This window comes from Mastigoproctus giganteus, chromosome 10 (genome assembly GCF_048544385.1).
Source record: "Mastigoproctus giganteus isolate SK-2022 chromosome 10, ASM4854438v1, whole genome shotgun sequence".
Taxonomy (NCBI): Eukaryota; Metazoa; Arthropoda; class Arachnida; order Uropygi; family Thelyphonidae; genus Mastigoproctus; species Mastigoproctus giganteus.
The window spans coordinates 97,319,064-97,338,975 of NC_143584.1; the positions used below are offsets into that span (position 1 = coordinate 97,319,064).

Sequence of the window (19,912 nt, forward strand, 5' to 3'; positions counted from 1 at the left end):
TTAGTTCATCTGACATCCATTTTGGCCTAAACCTTGAACAATATTTCTTAGTTGGTATGTACAGCCTAGTAGCTTCCAAGATAAGTTCTTTGAATGCTTCCCATTTTGAATTTGCTGTTGGTAACATCATCAGTTGGTCCCACTGTATAGAATTTAAATACTGTCTCAGTCCATCATAGTCGCCTTTACGGAAGCAATAACCCTTCCCTTTACCCCTAATGGTAGTTACCTCTTTGAGTAAATCCCACTTCAGCACACTGTGATCACTGCCACCTAGTGGTTCGTTTATCTGCAGATTCTTAATGCATGAAGAATCACTGCTGATAATTAAATCAAGAGTATTATTCCCTCTAGTTGCCTCTCGAACATGCTGATGTAGAAAACAATCATCCAATAAATCTACAAAAGTCCTGCTAGTGTGTGAGTGACCAGCCCCCAAATTCCAGTCAATATCTGGGAAATTAAAATCTCCCATTATAAGACTCTGATTTACTGGCCCACTCTATTTCCCTGTACAGTTTCTTATTATACTCATCAGAGTCATTAGGCCTATAGCACACTCCTACTCTCAATTTTGATCTCCCAATGCTTATGTCACACCAAACTGACTCAACACTGCACTGTCCAGCGATGTCGACTGGCTTCACTTCCTTGGATTTTATGTGTTTCTTAACTAATAGCATAACCCCTCCCCCCTTCCTATCCTGTCTATCCTTTCTGTAGACATTGTACTCCCCAAATTCCAGTTCTGCATCGCTTATATCTGTGTCACACCACGTCTCTGATATCCCAACAATATCTGCCTTTGATGTTTTGAGCAATACCTCAAATTCATCAAATTTATTTACTAAACTCCTAGCATTGGTGTACACGCAAGTATACCTGCACCTGTTTCTATTCTTAGCTACCCTAACACAACCCATGTGTTTACTTGTACCGCAATGGCTCCCAGCAGTCTCTGAATTATCATGCATCTTGTTTTTCAGGCTTCTGCTCATTGTAATAGAAGCAGTGCAAGAATCTCTTTCACCTCTGCCAGTGGCTACTGTCAATCTATTGGTCTTTGTCTCCCCCCAAGCTAGCAGTTTTCCGACCCACCTAACACTGCCTCGATAGCATCAGCAAACATTCTTGCACCCTTTCTATTTAAGTGTATCCCATCCCTGTAGAAGCAATCTCTCCTGTTAACAAGTACAGTCCCGGCTGAAAAAAATTCTACCCCTTGAGCCTTGCACAATCTTTCCAGGGCCGAATTGATCGACAAGGCTCTCATCATATACTCCCTCCTATCGTGTCTGGGCAGAATTGCAGACACTTTCAAATTCAACCCTATTTCACGGCTCTTTTTCAACAGTGACCTGTACTTGTTAAGTAATTTGGCCGGTCTCCTACTCTTAATATCATTAGTGCCAACGTGTACAACTATATCACCTTTTGTGCCCTTAAAAGATGATATTCGCTCTACAACGTCAAAATGAACATCATTGAGATTGGAACTAACACCATGTATATTTGTGGAATGAACGAGAAAGTTTTACCATCTGAGATCTTTGTCATAGAGATACTATATATTAAATTATTTGGTGGCTGTGATATGCAGATATGATTGTGTGAATATGTTCCATCCCTCTAATCTGGATGAAAAGTCCAGCTATACTCTTAGAAGAATTTAAGGCTCTAATAATCTCATTTAGTTCTACTTCAGCAATCAAATGATGATGATGACTATCTTGAGTTGGTACGTATATTCTTTGCCATTGTTGGTCTGTTTGTTCATCTTCGAGATGACATAATTTCATTTAAAGTCCTTGTTTCTTGAAAATTGCCTTTTTGTTTCTTCAGTATCATTGGCACTGCAAATAGGATTCATTTGAAATTTTTCATTCAACCATCCTGGAAATGCCACTGTGCACGATGCACAAGGTTTAATATGGTTTACATATAGTTTACCCTGATCTTCTCAAATGCTAATCGAGGCAATGTTAGGTGGGTTGAAAACTGCTGGCTTGGGGGGGGGGAATACACAGACTAAAAGCTTAACAGTGGCCACAGTCAGAGACAAAAAGTGATTCTTGCACTGCTTCTATTAGCATGAGCCACAGCCTGGAAGGCAAGATGCTTGAGATTTCCAGGACTGCTGGGAGTCAGTAGAATAAGTAAATACATGAACTGTGTTAAGGTAACTAAGAGTAGAAACAGGTGCATGTACACCAGTGCTAGGAGTATAGTTAATACATTTGATGAGTTTCAAGTGCTGGTCAGGACATCAAAGGTGGATATTGTTGTGATAACAGAGACATGGTGTAACACAGACATAAGCAGTGCACAATTGGAATTTGTGGAGTACAATGTGTACAGAAAGGATAGGAAGGGGTTATGCCGTTAGTTAAGAAACACAAAATCTAAGGAAGTGCATCCAATCGACATTGGTGGACAATGCAATGTTGAGTCAGTTTGGTGTGACATAAGCACTGGGAAAGGGAAAATGATAGTAGGTGTGTGTTATAGGCCTAATGAATCTGATGAGTATAATGAGTAGTTGTGCACATAAATAGTCAGCCAGTAAATCAGAATGTCTTATAATGGGGGGATTTTAACTTTCCAGATACTGAGTATCTGGACCTTGGCAAAAACATGGCTCTGATATCTTATATTGCTCTTCTTTGATTTCAGGCCATAAGCTGAATAATGAGCTGGGCAGTGATCCTACAGTAACAGTGCCTTTTCTTCAACCTTTTTGGAAATAAAGTGGTATCTCAATAGTGATACAAACTCATTTTCAGAACGTGAACCAAAACTATCACTCGTCATCCTAGCATTGAAGCTATTTTTATAAATCAGAGGTAGAGATTTTTTACATGCTTAAAACATCGGGCACTTCGATTTTTACCAATGCACAATGGCTTAACTTTAATCTTGAGATTTCCACTCTTGTTTGCCCAAAGTAACACAGTAATATTCTCCCTTTGTTAGTTTTCATGCCTGCTTTGTTGGGATCCTTTTTTAATATTCAGAGACTTGTTGGGGAGAAGTTTATAGTACAGCACTGTTTCGTCACAGTTGTACAATTGTTCATCTGTGAAATCACCATCTTGAATTACACAGAAATTCAACAAAAGCTGCTTCTGTAATTCACCAAATGCAGATTTGCTTTGAAAAAATTGTACAAGACTAACCTGGGATATCCCAGGACGAGCCGTCTATCTCCAAAGCCATCTTTCAGAAGCTTTAATTATGTCATCTCCACCAAGTAGCTTATGCTCAACTAAGCACAGGCTTATGTGAGCGACGCTTCCGTAGCCAGGTGGGAAGGAGCAGTAGTGCGTAGCACACACTTCTTGATTAGACCTGGGTTCGAGCCCGTCACAACCAAATACAGAGGATGCGGAAAGGTCAGGGAATGACCACCGCATATCCCGGAGCAATATGGCCTTAGTTGCTAATGCTCCTAAAAACCAAATAACAAACAGCTTATGTGAGCATAAGTTTTGAAAGCACAGGCACTTAATTTTAAGTGCCTCTGCTTTCAAAATTGCCCCATTTATCATACTCCTTCACTAAGCTTCTGTAGAAACTGCAGAAGCAGTTTCTACAGAAGATTTCTTTAATTGGAGGCATTCATCTTCTGTGGTTTATGAATCAATGCAATTTTATTTCCTCTTTCATCCAACCATGGATCGTTCTTTCTAGAATTCCACATTCGCTAAATGTGCTGCATTTTGTTTCGCGACTCAACTCTTTTGATAATCTTTTTAACTTTTCTTCAACTATAAAATTTTTTATTTCGGTAGCCATTTCTTCAGTCCTAGTTACTAATTTTGCTGTGTATTTATTTTATTTTTAATGCCCTAGATTCTACTGTTTTGAGAAACCTAAATCAAAAGCAAACTGTCTGGCCTAGCATAGTGCCAAAGTGAAGTCACGTGATTTTTCCATAAATCACTTGTCAGTTCATGTATATTTTTGTCTAGTTTAGCTCTTTGCAGTTTTTTCAATCCTAAATATACTTCATTTTGGGTGACATGATCATATCTGCTTTATATCCGAAATCCTGGTGTGAAGAGGCACATTATATCAAGATTGCACTGTATATATATAACAGTTGTAATAGCAATGAAATGTGATTTATATCAGACAGTATCATGTTGTATATTTTGGGTTACCAAAGCACACAACATAATATGTGTATGGTGCATTTTTGCGAAGGGTATTAATTAGTTGATCATATTAATTTATTTATGCAATTTGTGTTTAAGTAGAAAATAATTTTGAGAGTATGTATCAACAAATAATATGCACGCCCAGCTTCCGTTATACCTTATTGTGGCAGATGTTCATTCGATTTCCAAAATGGGCAAACCAACCATTGCTTGCAATAAAAGTTTCTTCAGTTTCCGCATGAACTCCATTTTCTTTCACTGCAGTAAAGAGACGCAAAGCTTTTATTTGAATTGCTGCTTTTCTAAGAGGAATACGTTTTTGGTTGCAGTCTTCCACCCACACAGATAAGAGACACTCTATTTCTATCATTGTAATGCTTCTATTCCTAGTAATAGTTGTTTGGAAGCCACAAAATCTGATGCAACTCTACATTTTTCTTTTATTTCATCTGTGTGTTTTATAATATTACGTACGGTAGATTCATGCATTCACACATCTCAGCCTATTTTAGGATTGTTATCGCCCCGTGTATGTTGTTTTATTTCATAAAATTTTTGTTCTAATGTAATAACATGCCTCTTCTTTTTTGTGCTTGCATTATTTGCACTACAAGTATTCTTCCTTTTGTCCATATATGCTACAGGCAGTTTATCAAAATTTAAAATGTATTAATGACTGTACAGTACTATGCCATATATAGGATAACAAGCTGCAGCATGCGTTCACACAACAATAGGCACAGATAGACTGATGAGTGAGTGTTTTGTGGTGTGAGTCATTGTTAACCCACATATTGGTATTCATGTATACTTGCATGTATACCAATGCTAAAAGTATAGTAAATAAATTTGAAGAATTTGAAGTGTTAGTCAAGACATCAAAGGCGGATATTGTTGGGATAGCACAGACATGGTGTCACACAGATGTAAGGAATGCAGAACTAGAATTTCGGGAGTACAATGTGTACAGAAAGGATAGACAGGATAGGAAGGGAGGAGGTGTTATGCTGTTAATTAAGAAAAACATAAAATCAAAAGAAGTGCATCCAGTTGATATAGATGAACAGTGCACTGTTGAGTCAGTTTGGTGTGACATAAGCACTGCTAAAGCAAAAATAAGAGTAGGAGTGTGTTATAGGCCTAATGACTCGAATGAGTACAATGAACAATTGTACAGAGAAATAGTGGGCTAGTAAATCAGGATGTCTTATAATGGGGGATTTTAACTTCCCAGATATTGACTGGAACTTGTGGGTTGGTCACTCACACACTAGTAAGACTTTTGTGGATTTATTGGATGATTGTTTTCAGCAGCAGCATGTTTGAGAGGCAACCAGAGAGGGTAATTCTCTTGATATGGTTATCAGCAGTGATCATTTGTGTATTAAGAATTGCAGATAAAGGAACCACTAGGTGGCAGTGATCACAGTGTACTGATGTGGGATTTACTTAAAGATATAATTACCATCAGGAGTAAAGGAAAGGGTTTTTGCTTCCATAAAGGTGAGTATAGTGCTCTCAGACAGTTTTTAAATTCTGTACAGTAGGATCAACTGACGATGTTACCAACAGTAAATTCTAAGTGGGATCAACTGAAGTTACCAACAGTAAATTCTAAGTGGGATCAACTGACGATGTTACCAACAGTAAATTCTAAGTGGGAAGCATTCAAGGAATTAATCGTAAAAGCTACTAAAAGTTTCATACCTATTAAGAAATATTGTTCAAGGTTTAGGCCTAAATGGTTATCAAATGAACTAATGAGACTCGTGACAGAGAAGAAAAATGCATGGGATGCATATAAATTATCAAGCGACTCAGAAGCCTATGGCAGATATAAGCTGGTCTGTAATCAGGTCACAAAGGAGGTTAGGCAGGCGAAGGCAGATTACGAGAAATATTTGGCAAAAGATGCTAAGAAAAACATCAAGGATTTCTTTACTTATATAAATTACTTATATAAACTCTAAAAGGAAGGGGACGAATCTGATTGGTACACTTGATATCAATGGTTCGACTGTTGATGATCCTGCTCAGATAGCAAACAAACTGAATGAGTATTTTGCATCTACATTCACACATGAGGAGTTAATGTTTGAAAATGGCAGAAGGTTATCAAATTGTAGCAGGGTGCTTAATGATTTTGTAATAACTGAGAGCAAAGTGGAGGAGAAATTGTTGAAGTTAAACATAAGAAAGGCACCTGGGGTGGATGGGATGTATCCAGTTATATTAAAGGAGGCGGCAAAGCAACTAAGCAAACCCTTAGCCATAATTATGAGAGCATCCTTGGACTCGGGTGAGGTCCCCACGGACTGGAGATGTGAAAATGTATCCACAATTCACAAAGGGTAATCGAAGGGTGACACAAGTAATTACAGACCAGTTAGTTTAACTTCTGTTCCGGGTAAAATAATGGAGTCACTGGTTAAAGATGCAATGCAGGATCATCTAGACAAGACTGCAGCAATAATTCAGACACAGCATGGGTTTGTTAAGGGAAAGTCTTGTCTGACAAATTTGATAGGATATTATGATGTGGTTACAAAGGAACTGGATGCAAAAAATAATTTTGATATCATATATTTGGATTTCAGGAAAGCTTTTGACACTGTTGTGCATGGAAGACTATTGTACAAATTGGAGCAGAATGTTATTAAGGGTAAGTTGCTACAATGGATAAAAGGATGGTTGAGTGGGAGAAGACAGGGTGGTTGTTAATGGGTGCTGCTCTTCGTGGACTCCCACGAAGTGGGACTCCACTTTGTGGAGTCCCACAGGGTTCGGTGTTGGGTACTCTGTTGTTTTATATATTTATCAATGATATTGATGAAGGTATATATCAGAGTAAGTGTTGAAGTTTGCAGATGATACAAAGGTTGGCAGGGTTGTTAATGACAGTAATGGCAGTGTGCTACTGCAACAGGAAGACAGAGGGTGGTAATCAATGGGTGCTGCTCTTCGTGGACTAATGTTATTAGTGGAGTCCCACAGGATTCGGTGTTGGGTCCACTGTTGTTTTGTATATTTATCAATGATATTGATGAAGGTATATCAGGCTTAATGTCGAAGTTTGCAGATGATACAAAGGTTGGCAGGGTTGTTAATGGCAGTGTGCTACTGCAACAGGATCTAGATAATGTGGGCAGATGGGCTAAGAAGTGGCAACTGAAGTTTAACCTTGACAAATGCAAAGTACTGCATATGGGTAGAAGTAACCCCAGAGAAACGTACTAACTGTGTGGTACTACACTTAAAGTGCTAGAAAATGAAAAAGACCTGGGAGTAATTGTGCAGTCAGATATGAAGTTTTCTGAGCAATGCAGACAGGCTGCCAGGGCAGGTCATGGGGTTTTGTCAATGATATATAGGAATTTTGCTAGCAGGGAGAAGGAGGTGATTGTCCCTCTGTATAAGGCAGTGGTCTGGCCAAGCCTTGAGTACTGCGTACAGGTCTGGAGGCCTCATTTTAGGAAGGATGTAGATTTGCTTAAGCGTGTACAGAGAAGGGCAGCAAGATGGGTTAGAGGAATGAAGGGATCCTCTTACCAAGAGAGGCTTAAATTCTGCAAATTGCAGTGGCTGGAGACTAGGCACCTGGACGGTGATCTGATTGAGGTGTATAAGGCCTTGAATGGATTGAGCATGCTGAATTCTGATGGGATTCTTCCACTTGTTCAGATTACGTACCTAAGGTGGCATAAATTCAAATTAAGAAAAGACAGATGTGCGGAAATTTGCCTTTAGCCAGCAGTTGGTTAATTGCTGGAACAAACTTCCATCTGTTGTTGTTGTGGAAATTGAATGGTTAAATAAATTTAAGGAGGAACTGGACAGGCATTTGGAGGGAATGATGTGATTTTTTTATTTTTTTTTTTTTTTGGCTGATGCTGCATAAGCTCATACACTTGCTTTCTTGCATCACATGCCACTACTATTACTACATGCAATTTTTTTCCCAATTTGGAATAAAAACTCATACTAGCCGAATTTTGACTCTTATCAAATAAGGTCTGATATCATTTTATAATTCATACTAAATTGAATTTTGTACTAATCAAGGCTATGCTGCATACATTTTTGTAAAAAAAAGATTGCATAAAAATGGAATATGGTGGGGTACTCTTTCTTCTCTGTTACTAATATATACCTATACAGAGTAACCATTTCAATTTTTGATTATGTGGGCTACAAATGTGTTTGAAAAATCTTGATTGAGCAGTCATTTGGCAAAAACAGACAACCCCTTCCCCATATTATTTGGTAAAATTGAGGGTTTACTTTATTTACTGTATAATAATATTTTACCTGAATAATAATCCTCTTAGCAGTGATCAAAATCCTGATAGAGAGTCCCTCTGCCATCCTTGGTTAATTCCAAGATTATTATTATTTTAATTTATTTATCGTACTAGGCAGTCCCAGCCAGTTTTCCTGGCATCCCAGCCAATTCCAACATTATGAAAAATATAGTTGTTTCGCAACACTTAACTTAGAAGTTATTCACTTGGAAAATCCTCTGTGCAGAAAAAAACTGTAATTCCGTGAGCATCAGTAGGCTTCCCACTACATCTAAATTCTTGGTGGAGCGAGGCTTGTACAGCAGCAGCAAAAAAAAAAAAAAAAAGTTAGAGTAAGAGCAGAGTATATTAGATGTCCAAGTAGAAAAAAAAACCTCAGGGATACATCTTATATTAACATTAAACCAGAAAATTAGTAAACCATGTGGAATATGATGTGCACTTCTGACCACTACAATGTGAAGGAAATATTATTGCAGAACCCAGTGAAATGCAACTGGTTCAGGAAAAACCATTGCAAAAGTTGTCTGCATAAACTCATTATCCTTCAAATTTTAACATGTAGTATGTAGTAAACTAAAAGAAGCAAGCATGTTTGCAAAATGGAATCATCCTATAACATTTCATGTGTGTGTTATGAAATCCTTTGCAATATGAGAAGTCCACATATGTCTAATCCATACTGATTCATTTTCATTATGTTTAATACATACAGGTTTAATAGGGTCTTTGAGGTTGTCACAGGCATTCTGTCAGATATGCCAGACAACCTGTACTTGCTACCTGGGAGTCTAAAAAGCTGATGAAACAGATATTCGGGTGACACTCAAGTCAAGTGGACCCAATTTTGGTGAAGTCTGTGACAGCCAAATCCTCTGCTTGCACCTTCACGATGGTGGAACTATTAGTAATCCTGAGTATAACCCCCATTCGCAAGCACACTGTGGGTGACCACCCAGGTGAGAACCAATGTAAGCAGAGGTCGAGGTGTGGCGATCACACCACATGGAGGAATGCCACCCCTCTGTGTTATCAGGCAATACTAGGTGGTAGATGACTCTCATCAAACGGTGCAATACCACCACTTTGCTTACTGGAGGCTTGAAGTGGTGTAGCCCATGTTTAGTCTTCAGAGCTAAGTTCCAGTCAACCCTTCCATCATGCAGTATGATTGATGACTTTTGAGGTTATGATGGACATCATGGCGAGATCCAATCTTCCTTACATTTCGAGGGGTACAGATCTAAAAGTGTGTTCGCAGGCCGGCCACTGGTTAATACGCCAGACTGAACCTATTGGTAACTCTCTAGGAAGCTTCCAGATCGGCTAGTGTATAATCTTGCTACCTCTATTCTGCCAGATAGTGACTGGAGGGAGTCCAAGTAGTGTCTATGTGGGGGCATTGTCGAGGCAACTTTATGTCAAGGATCTGGGTATATTCTTACCATGAGTACACCATATCGAAAAATTTCATTACTTCATATAGCATGTCCATCCCTACTTTCCTTATTGTTGAATATACCATGAATTATCAAACTAATAGAGTAAGCTCATCTGCGAAAAGATCCAAACCTCCAAAACATTTCCTAGTTCGTTTCATAAATATACGTGGTCTCAGTTCTAATCTCAACGATGTCCATTTCCACTTGCAGTCTGTCAAATCCCATGTACTTTTTCTGACAGAATCTCAGTTATCGTTTGATTCAACCACTGCTCATCTCAGTTGCCCAAATTGCTCGCTGTACAATTCCTTTTGCCTCAAAGGTGGTACTTGTCAATATCTCCATTCTGATATTCCCTGTCAGAGACTCGGAACCTCGCTCTCTCTACCTTATTCTGTCAGTAACTCTGGCAGTAAGCTAGAGAATCTTGTAATAACTGAAAGTAAAGTGGAGGAGAAATTGTTGAAGATAAACACAAGAAAGGCACCTGGGGTGGATGGAATCTATCCAGTTATATTAAAGGAGGCAGCAAAGGAAGTATGCAAACCCTTAGCCATAATTATGAGAGCTTCCTTGGACTCAGGGGATGTACACATGCAGTGGAGATGTACAAATGTGACCCCAATTCACAAAGGAGGATCAAAGGGCGACACAAGTAATTATAGACCTGTTAGTTTAACTTCTGTTCCTGGAAAATTAATGGAGGCACTGGTTAAAGAAGCACTGCAGGATCATCTAGACAAGACTTCAGTTATAGCTCGGACACAGCATGGTTTTGTTAAGGAGAAGTCTTGCCTGAACAATTTGATTGGATACTATGATGCAATCACAAAAGAACTGGATGCAGGGAATAACTTTGATATTATATACTTGGATCTTAGAAAGGCTTTTGATACTGTTGCACATGGAAGACTGCTGCACAAATTGGAGCAGGGTGGCATTGGAGGCAAATTGCTGCTATGGATAAAGGGGTGGTTGAAAGGGAGAAGACAGAGAGTGGTAATCAATGGACACTGCTCATCGTGGACTAATGTTATTAGTGGAGTCCCTCAGGGTTCAGTATTGGGTCCATTATTGTTTTCTGTATTTATAAATGATATTGATGATGGTATATCAAGCTTAATTTCCAAGTTTGCAGATGATACGAAGGTTGGCAGGGTTGTCAAGGACTCTACTGACACTATGCTACTGCAACAGTATCTGGAAAGGTTGAGCAGATGGGCTGAGAGGTGGCAAATTGAGGAAATAGTAACAATAATGAATTATGAAGTTTAACATTGACAAATGTAAAGTACTACATATGGGAAACAGCAACCCCAGAGCAACGTATCAACTCTGTGGTACTACACTGACAGTGGTAGAGAATGAAAGGGACCTGGGGGTGGTTGTGCAGGCAGATATGAAGTTCTCTGAGCAGTGCAGACGTGCTGCAAGAGTAGCTCATGGTATTGTCAATGATATATAGGAATTTTTCTAGCAGGGATAAGGAGGTGATTATTCTCTTGTATAAGGCAATGGTCAGGCTACACCTAGAGTACTGTATACAGGTCTGGAGGCCTCATTTCAAGAAGGATGTAGAGATGCCGGAACGAGTACAGAGAAGGGCAACAAGATTAATGAAAGGAACAAAGGGGTGCTCTTACGAAGCAAGGCTTAAGTTTTGCAAATTACAGTGTCTGGAGACTAGGCACCAGCGAGGTGATCTGACAGAGGCGTATAAAGCCTTGAATGATTTAAGTATGCTCAGTGCTGATGGGATTCTTCCTTTTGCTCAGAATAATCACCTGAGAGGGCATAAATTCAAATTGAGGAAAGACAGATGTATTATAGACGTGAGGAAATTTACCTTTAGCCAGCGGGTCGTTGGTTGGTGGAACAGACTTCCATCCCTTGTCGTGGAAGTTGATAGCCTAAATAAGTTTAAGGCTCAGCTGGACAGGTATTTCGAACGAACAGAGGGGCGAAGTGGAAGTGGTTATTTTTTATTTATTTATTTTATTTTATTATTTTTTTTTTATTGGCTGATGCTGCATAAGCTTGCTTTCTTGCATCAAATGCCTCTACTAATGCTAATGCTAACTAGATGTCCCTGTAAAAATTTTGAGGAAATAGTAACAATAGTGGTACTAGAGAGAGAAATACCCTACTGAGTAAAGCACAGTTTAATTTCAGACAGAATAAATCCATGTTGGATCATTTAGTGAAAATGGAAGAAAGCATTCAAGATGTCTTAATTGGAACTGAACACCAAGGAAACCATATTCTTCAATATTGACTACTAGTTAGGGACTATTACCACTTTGAAATCTACCAAGAGGATTGAATACCACAAGAGTTATTCCTAAGCACACACCCTATTTTCAATTAAGATAAATGCTGCTGCAGAGCAGTTACAACCCACAGTAATACGTACTCTTTATGTTGATAATCTTAGTATATCCAGCCAATCCCAGAATGTGAGAACTATAGAACGACAGCTATAGAATTTCAACACTCAGCAAATAGGTCAAGAACAATGCATTTAAACTGCATATACTTTTGTCAAAACCATAATCTTCACCATATCTTGAATGAAAATTAGAAGTATGAACAATTCTGGTAAAACCAATGGTAAAGTTTTTAAAGCTAGCTTTAGAAAAATAGTTAACCTTTTTGGAATACATCAAACATATCAGGACTTCAAGCATACTGAGCATCTTCCAGCTTTCTGGTAAGTGCTCAGTATTTTTAAAGCCTTGTCAGCAACAGCATGGGGGAGAAGATCATTGGATCCTTAGGTTATACCAAGCATTGAATGGCGCATTATAACCTTGTTGTTTTTTCACAACAAAAAAAAAAATATATATATAAATAAATAAATAAATAAAAAAAATCAGCCAAGCATTGAAGTCTATACTTGATTATTAGTGAGTCTCTACTTGATATGATTGATCCAAAAAAAAAAAAAAAAAAAAAAAGAGTGCTTTCCGATGGTTGCACTCAATCCATCACATTTCCATTTTCACATCCTAGGAATGTTTCAGAACTAAGGTATATAATTTGTATGCTGGATCCAGTGAATTATCAGTAGCTATTAGTGGCAATTCACTAATAGCTAGTGGAATTACCAACTAGTATTTCAGTATGCTTATAAGATATGATTTATGCTGGACAATTTATTGTTGTTAACTTTGTTCGTGCTATATTTGAAAAATATAGGGTAGTCTGATTAACTGCTGATATAAATATGTATAATTTATTTTAAGAATAATTCATGATTTTTTTTTTATCTATTGGAGAGGGAAATTGTAATTGAAAGGATTGAAATTGTGAAGTTATATGCAAAATGTGCAAATGCTGAAGAAGTTTCGTGCCAGTAGGTGGTAGATGACTTTCATCAACCGGTGAAATACCACCACTTTGCTTATTGGAGGCCTGAAGTGGTGAAACCCCTGTTTAGTCTGTAGAGCAAAGTTTCCGGCACCCCCCTCCCCCATACTTCTCCTTCAACCCATGCACGGTACCAAATACTATAGGTTTTGATACCTTTCATGTTTGGGGTTTTCATAAAAAAAAAAAAAAAAGTTCAAGACAATTTTAAGACATAAACCACCCACAATAAAGATCATAAAGCAAATTGTGAAGAAGTTTGAAGTGAGAACATAATTTACCAAAACCTGGTAGATTGCATTAGACCTTATATATCTCAAAGACCTGCCTGTTTGGAACTTTTAAGAGAGGATATCAAAAGAAGTTTGAAAAAATCTCAAAGAAGTGAAGTTTTAACTTAAAATACCTAAAACAAACTTAAATTGATTCATCATTCCGTGTTGCTATAAAGTTTGAATGAATTTTTGGTCTAGAACAGGGATTCTTGATGGGGGCAAAAATTGGTTTTTGGTGAGTGAAAAATTCAAAAAATTGATGGTACTGGTACCAAATGCATGGAATGATTGGTTGTGTCTGGTTGCTATTGTTTTTGTTAGGAACTCCCTTATTATCATAAAGGTGTTTAGGATTGTGGAGTCGTTCTCTGGGAGGCTTATTGCTGCTGTATAGGTTCTTAAGGATGATCTTTAGCACTATGCTGTTGGCTGACATGATGATTGGGATGGTCATTAATTGTTCCATGTGCCACATATCTTTTGACTTTTTGTCTTATGTCTGAGTGCTTCCTTTTGACTTTTTGTCTTAGGTTGCTGGTGTTGGGCACTGCTATATCGATTGGTTAGGTAGCCATTTCCTTCTTGTCAGTGAGGGTTATTATGTCTGGTCTGTTGTGTGGGATCGTGTTGTCCGTTATTATGGTAAGGTCTCAGCATAGTTTGTCGGTACAGGTGTCTAGTATGGCTTGTACTTGTAATATGGTAAACTTTCTTTGATCAGCTGTTATTATTATTATTACTACTGTTATCATTATTTTTATTTTCTTTAGATTATTATTAATTTTGTTTATCATATATACTCAAGTAACCTGTTCATTTCTCATTGGCATATAAAGATTATCCACTGTGGGGAAAAAAAAAAAAAAAAAAAAAAAAACCAACTTTGATATATTATATATTATTTATTCATACTAGATACATAACAGTATGTACATATTCATATTTCTGTACATAATGTTATGTATCTACAATCAGGTTTAGGTTTTCACTTTGAGCTTTTTGACTACTTCATATTTTATCATTCTTTTGTTTTTCTTATAAGCTGACAATCTCTTCAATGAACACAGCAACTTACGATCTTTACACCTATTTTAATTTGTCATTTCTAATTTATATATGTCACACAACATTCTTCATATATTGTTTTGAGTTAGAAGATATTGTTTTGTATTCCAGATTAACATGAACCTGTATTTATTTAATCTATTTTTAACAATTACTGTTTTAGTTGGCTTATTTTTATAAGTTGCTTTATATTTTTTAGAATGTGCATGCAAGCACACACCCTGAATTATGACCACCTACCTAATACCATATTGGGCCACCATATGATCAGATAACAGCTGCTATTTACCTAGGCTTTGACTCTACTAGATGTCTGAAGACATCTGTAGGGATCTGCTATGCTTTCCACAGTGTTAGAATATATGACGGTTGCATGTCCACACACTTCACGTCTTGTTCCAAAACATCCCACAAGTGTTCAACTGGATTGAGGTCAGGCGAATTTGGAGGCCAGTCAAGATGGGTGATATTGTCACTGTGTTTCTCAAACCACTTGTGCTCGGTGCAGGCTCAATGACATAGCTTATTATCATCTTGGAAGATCCTGTTTCTGGTTGGGGAAAAAATGCAACATGGCAGGATGCACATGGCCTCCTAAAAGCTGCCAGCAGACCTCACCAGTGAAGCTTTGGTCCATATGCACCAGGGATTTTAATTCTTGCCAGCAAAACATGTTCCGTTTTAAGCAACTACCACCACCTGCTTGTATAGTGGGCACAATGCATGATGGGTCCTTGTGCTTTTGTTGCTTGTGCTACACGTGAAGGTATCCATAGGCGTGTTTCACCAGGTATCTGGTTTTTGAAAAGGTACTCTTGGAATGGCTAGTGATGATGCATGCAAGAAATGTTGCCTTAGCTGGAAATCTCTTAAAAATGAAGGCTAAATTGTTTGTGCATTAGATGAATATTGAATATTTCAAGTTTTCTGATGGATAGTTCTAGAAATTTTATCATTCTTTTCTTTTTATAGGCTGACAAACTCTACAATGAACACAATGCAACTTATGATTTTTACACCTATGTTGTGTGAAATATATAAATATATAATTTATATATTTCACACTTCTTCATGTGCTGTTTTGAGTTAGAAGATATAGTCTCTCATTCTAGAACTGTCTTACAAAAATGTGTGGAGAAAGTGCAGCTGTTGACACTGAAGTTATAAAGGAATGGCAGAAGAATTGTTTAAAATATATTTTGTTGACATATGTCTTGAACAACATCTTCAATGCCGACAAAGCTGGACTTCTTTATTTATAAGTTGTTATTGGATCAAATGTTTACATTTAAAAGTGAGAAATGTTGTGGTTGGCAAAGGAATAGATTAATATTTACCTTGTGGTAAACATATCTGGCACAGAGAAGCTTCCTCTTTTAATCGCTGGAAATGCCCAGAAACCTCAATGCTTAACATGTACAAAATATGTATATGCAGGTACTGTTCATATATGCTATATACAGTGATTTCTGTAAATACATAATTTACAAATTAATCTGACTGTATACGTTTGCAGAATGTATAGTCTTCATTTTCATGTTTGATATTGTAGAACGTATTCTGAATTAGATTATATTATATTAGTAGTATTACATCAATGTTTAGACATTTCATTCTTCGTTTGCTGATTTTATGAACTATCTATATAACATCCTTTCAACATAATGAAAATTTTTGTTATTCACTGAGGGGCATATAAACAGCTTCAATTTATTATTATTATTTTCTTTATTTTATTAATTTTTTTCCAGCACTTTATATGTACTTTTTATGTACTTTGGTTTTAGAAACTTGCTCGTTCCCTCCCCTTTGACATATAATTATGAAGTCCCCAAGTATCAAATTTGATATTATGCATTATTTATCATTGAACTGTTTATTTTCATGGTTAATTTATGTGGTGTGTGTGTGTGTGTTGTCTATAATATGATTTAGGTTTTAAGCTTCTTTGAACTTTTCATTTATTTCATTTTTTATTCTTCTTTTTCTTATAAGCTGGCAATCTATACATACCTGTTTTAATTATAATTTTCTAAATTGTACACACATGCACATAAGGATAGGAAGAAAGCCATTTATTATGATGTAGACAAAACTGTTGGATGGATTAGAGTTTGAGTAGAAATGGGATAAGGAATTTATATCAAAGTGCAAAGCAGCTTGAATGGAATGTAAAATGAGATATATGTAAAATTTAAGAATATATTGTAAAAAGTGCGTAGCGCTAAATGCATTGGTTACATTTATATGTACTACTTTCCATATGTACTACTTTGCTAAGCCTATATGAAGAGTAGTCAATAAGTATTTACCCTCACCTAAAAGCACTTGAGTTAGGGATTTGATACTGTGTGTGCATGTGTGTACTACTGTGGCTCAAATTAATGTTTATTTATTTGGTTACTTAACTAGAGCCACGAATACAGTAAGAGATGGTATTTTCAGAGGTTCAATCTATTAAAAGGTCCATATATAATAAGAGGTCCAATGCATTATAACATTTCTTCATTTAGTATTATTATTAGTAGTGGCAAATGATGCAGGAAAGCAAAGTTTATACAGCATCAGCCAAAAAAAAAAAAAAAAACCCCTTCCCACCACTTATCTATTCCCCCTTCAACAGTTTCTCTAGTTCCTTGAATTTATTCAAGCCATCCACTCCCACAACATCAAATGGAAATTTGTTACCCTAATCAACTGCCTGTTGGCTAAAGGCAAACTTCTGCATGTCGGTCTTGTAACCATCCTTCCTCAGTTTGAATTTATGCCCTCTTGAGTGTGTAGTCTGAGCAAGAGGAAGAATCCCATCAACATTGAACTTGCTTAATCCGTTCAAAGCCTTAAACACTTCAATCAGGTCACCTCACAGGTGCCTGTTCTCCAGATGGTGCAGTTTGCAGAACTGATGCCTTGTTCCCCTCAACAATATTGTTACCCTTCTCTGTGTCCATTCCAGCAGCTCTAATCCTTTTTACAATGGAATAATCACCTTTTCCCTTCAAGCAAAGTTCCTAAAGCTCCTTGAAGTATATAATTGACAAGACCCCATGTGGCAGCTTGTGTGCATTGATCAGAGAACATCATATCTCACAGCACAATCGCTCCTAGGTTCATTTTATTTTCCACAACCCTGAGTGTAGTACCACACAGTTGGTACTTTAATCTGGGATTACTGCTTCCCATATATATGTACTACTTTGCATTTGTCAATGTTAAATCTCAGTTGCCATTTCTCAGCCCAACTGCCTAATTTTTATAGATCCTGTTGTAGTGGCATACCACCAGTACTGTTATTAACCACTCTGCCAACCTTCATATAATCTTTAAACTTGCGACATTTAGCCTGATATACCTTAATCAATATCATTAATAAATACAGAAAACAACAATAGGTCCAGCATTCCTGGAGAACTGTTCCAATTTTTACAACAGTCTATGTTCAATAGTATCAAAAACTTTCGTAAAATCCAGGTATATATGATATCAAAATAATTTTTTTCATCCATTTCCTTTGTTACTGCATCATAGTATCCAACCATATTGGTCAGACAAGGTTGCCCCTTTACAGACTCATGCTGTATGACTGAAGTATAATGGCACACCTATCTAGATGGTCCTGCATTAATTCTTCTACAAGTGACTCCATTACTTTCCCTGGAACAGAAGTTAAGCTAATAGGTCTGTAATTACTCATATCACTCTGTGATCTCTGTGAATTGTGGATACATTTGCACATCTCGAGTCCATGGGGACTTCCTCTGAATCCAACAATGCTCTCATAATTATGGCTAAGGGTCTGCTCACCTGCTTCCCTTAATATAATTGAATACATCCCATACACAGCAGTTGCTTCTTTTATTTTTTAACTTCCCATCAGGTTTCTGGGAGCATCGGCAAGAGGAGTCTGTCAGCAGCATAGTCTGATGATGGGTATTGGTAAGATGCCTGAAACGTCACCTTATAGTAATTTAGGATAGCAATCTGATAAACTCTATTATTCATTTTACATGTGAGTGGTAATAATATAGTAAAAACCTTAATGGAAACACAGGTAAATATTTGGATGAAGTGATGTGGGCAGGCTTCATTGCTGCTTAGCCGACTGGGCTAGCCCATGTGTGTAAAGTGCCTGCCTGCCTGGCAATCCAAAGGTTGCGGGTTCGAATCCCGCTTTGGGCTTGGATATCACAATGGTGCTGCACTATTCGGTTGGATCTCACGGCCACGATACACGAAGGAAGCAGGAAAAAACTGGTTCCTTTGTGTTTTGCTCACATCATATGATAAAAAAAAAAATGCTGCTTAGGTTTCTTTCTCTTATAAGACAAAGTGTTATTGAAGTTGAAATGGATTTATTTGAAATCAAATTAAAATTTTGTTATTGTTTTGAATTTTGGATTACTGATATGCAATTAGGTGTAAGAAGTTTTGCTATAAATTTCTAACTGCAATAGAATGTGTATGTGACAGGAAGTCTACAGTTTTTTTGTGTCTGTTTTTAGGAAAGTGCTGTTTCAAAGTCAAAAGGGCAAAGCCTGTTACAGAGATGGTTTCCAGCATGGACAGGATGGTATACATTATCTTACAAAGAAATGTGTGAAGAAGAGAAAGATACTTGCACACAAACAAAATTGTCAAAATTAGAAGGGACAAGTGTTGAAGAAGATCTCAAAATAAAATTAGGTAGGTAATGCAGTTTATGTGATTGAAATTTCCCATCCACCTCTGCAAAATAATTTTATTTTTATGAACTAGAGTGCTGAAAGCCATGTGAAACACAGGAAACAGTAATCATAAACATTGCACTGCACATAGAGATCACTGAATTAAATTTAATATTATTATGGTTCATACATAATTAAATTTCAATGTAGATCTTGTGAACAGTGTATTAACATAAAAAAAAAAAAGACATTTTTCAGGAGCTAATACAGCACCAAGTGCCTACTTTGTAGGACTTGAACATAGTTTAAATCTTTAAACTGTTGTTGTTATTTGGTTTTTAGGAGCATTAGCAACTAAGGCCATATTGCTCCGGGATATGTGGTGGTCATTCCCTGACCTTTCCGCATCCTCCGTATTTGGTGGTGACGGGCTCGAACCCCGGTCTAATCAAGAAGAGTGTGCTACGCACTGCTGCTCCTTCCCACCTGGCTACGGAGGCACCTTCAATCTTTAAACTAAAAACTACTTAATTTTACATTTGTTACAATATCATTGGTTATGAATATTTATGAAATTTGCATAATGGATCAAATTTATTTAAAAGAATAAAATTAAGATCATCATAAGACTAATAA

General features: G+C 37.2%; 1 protein-coding gene across 1 annotated transcript in view; it reads left to right on the top strand.

Annotated features, from left to right (window-relative positions):
- The window catches only part of LOC150079181 (intermembrane lipid transfer protein VPS13D-like), a 160,720-nt gene extending 141,417 nt beyond the window's left edge, over window positions 1-19,303 (top strand). Inside the window, exon 10 of the mRNA XM_090382984.1 lies at window positions 19,115-19,303. Coding sequence (XP_090239110.1) covers window positions 19,115-19,303 — 189 coding nt within the window. The remainder of the gene's footprint in view (window positions 1-19,114) is intronic.
- Window positions 19,304-19,912: the final 609 nt, after the last annotated feature.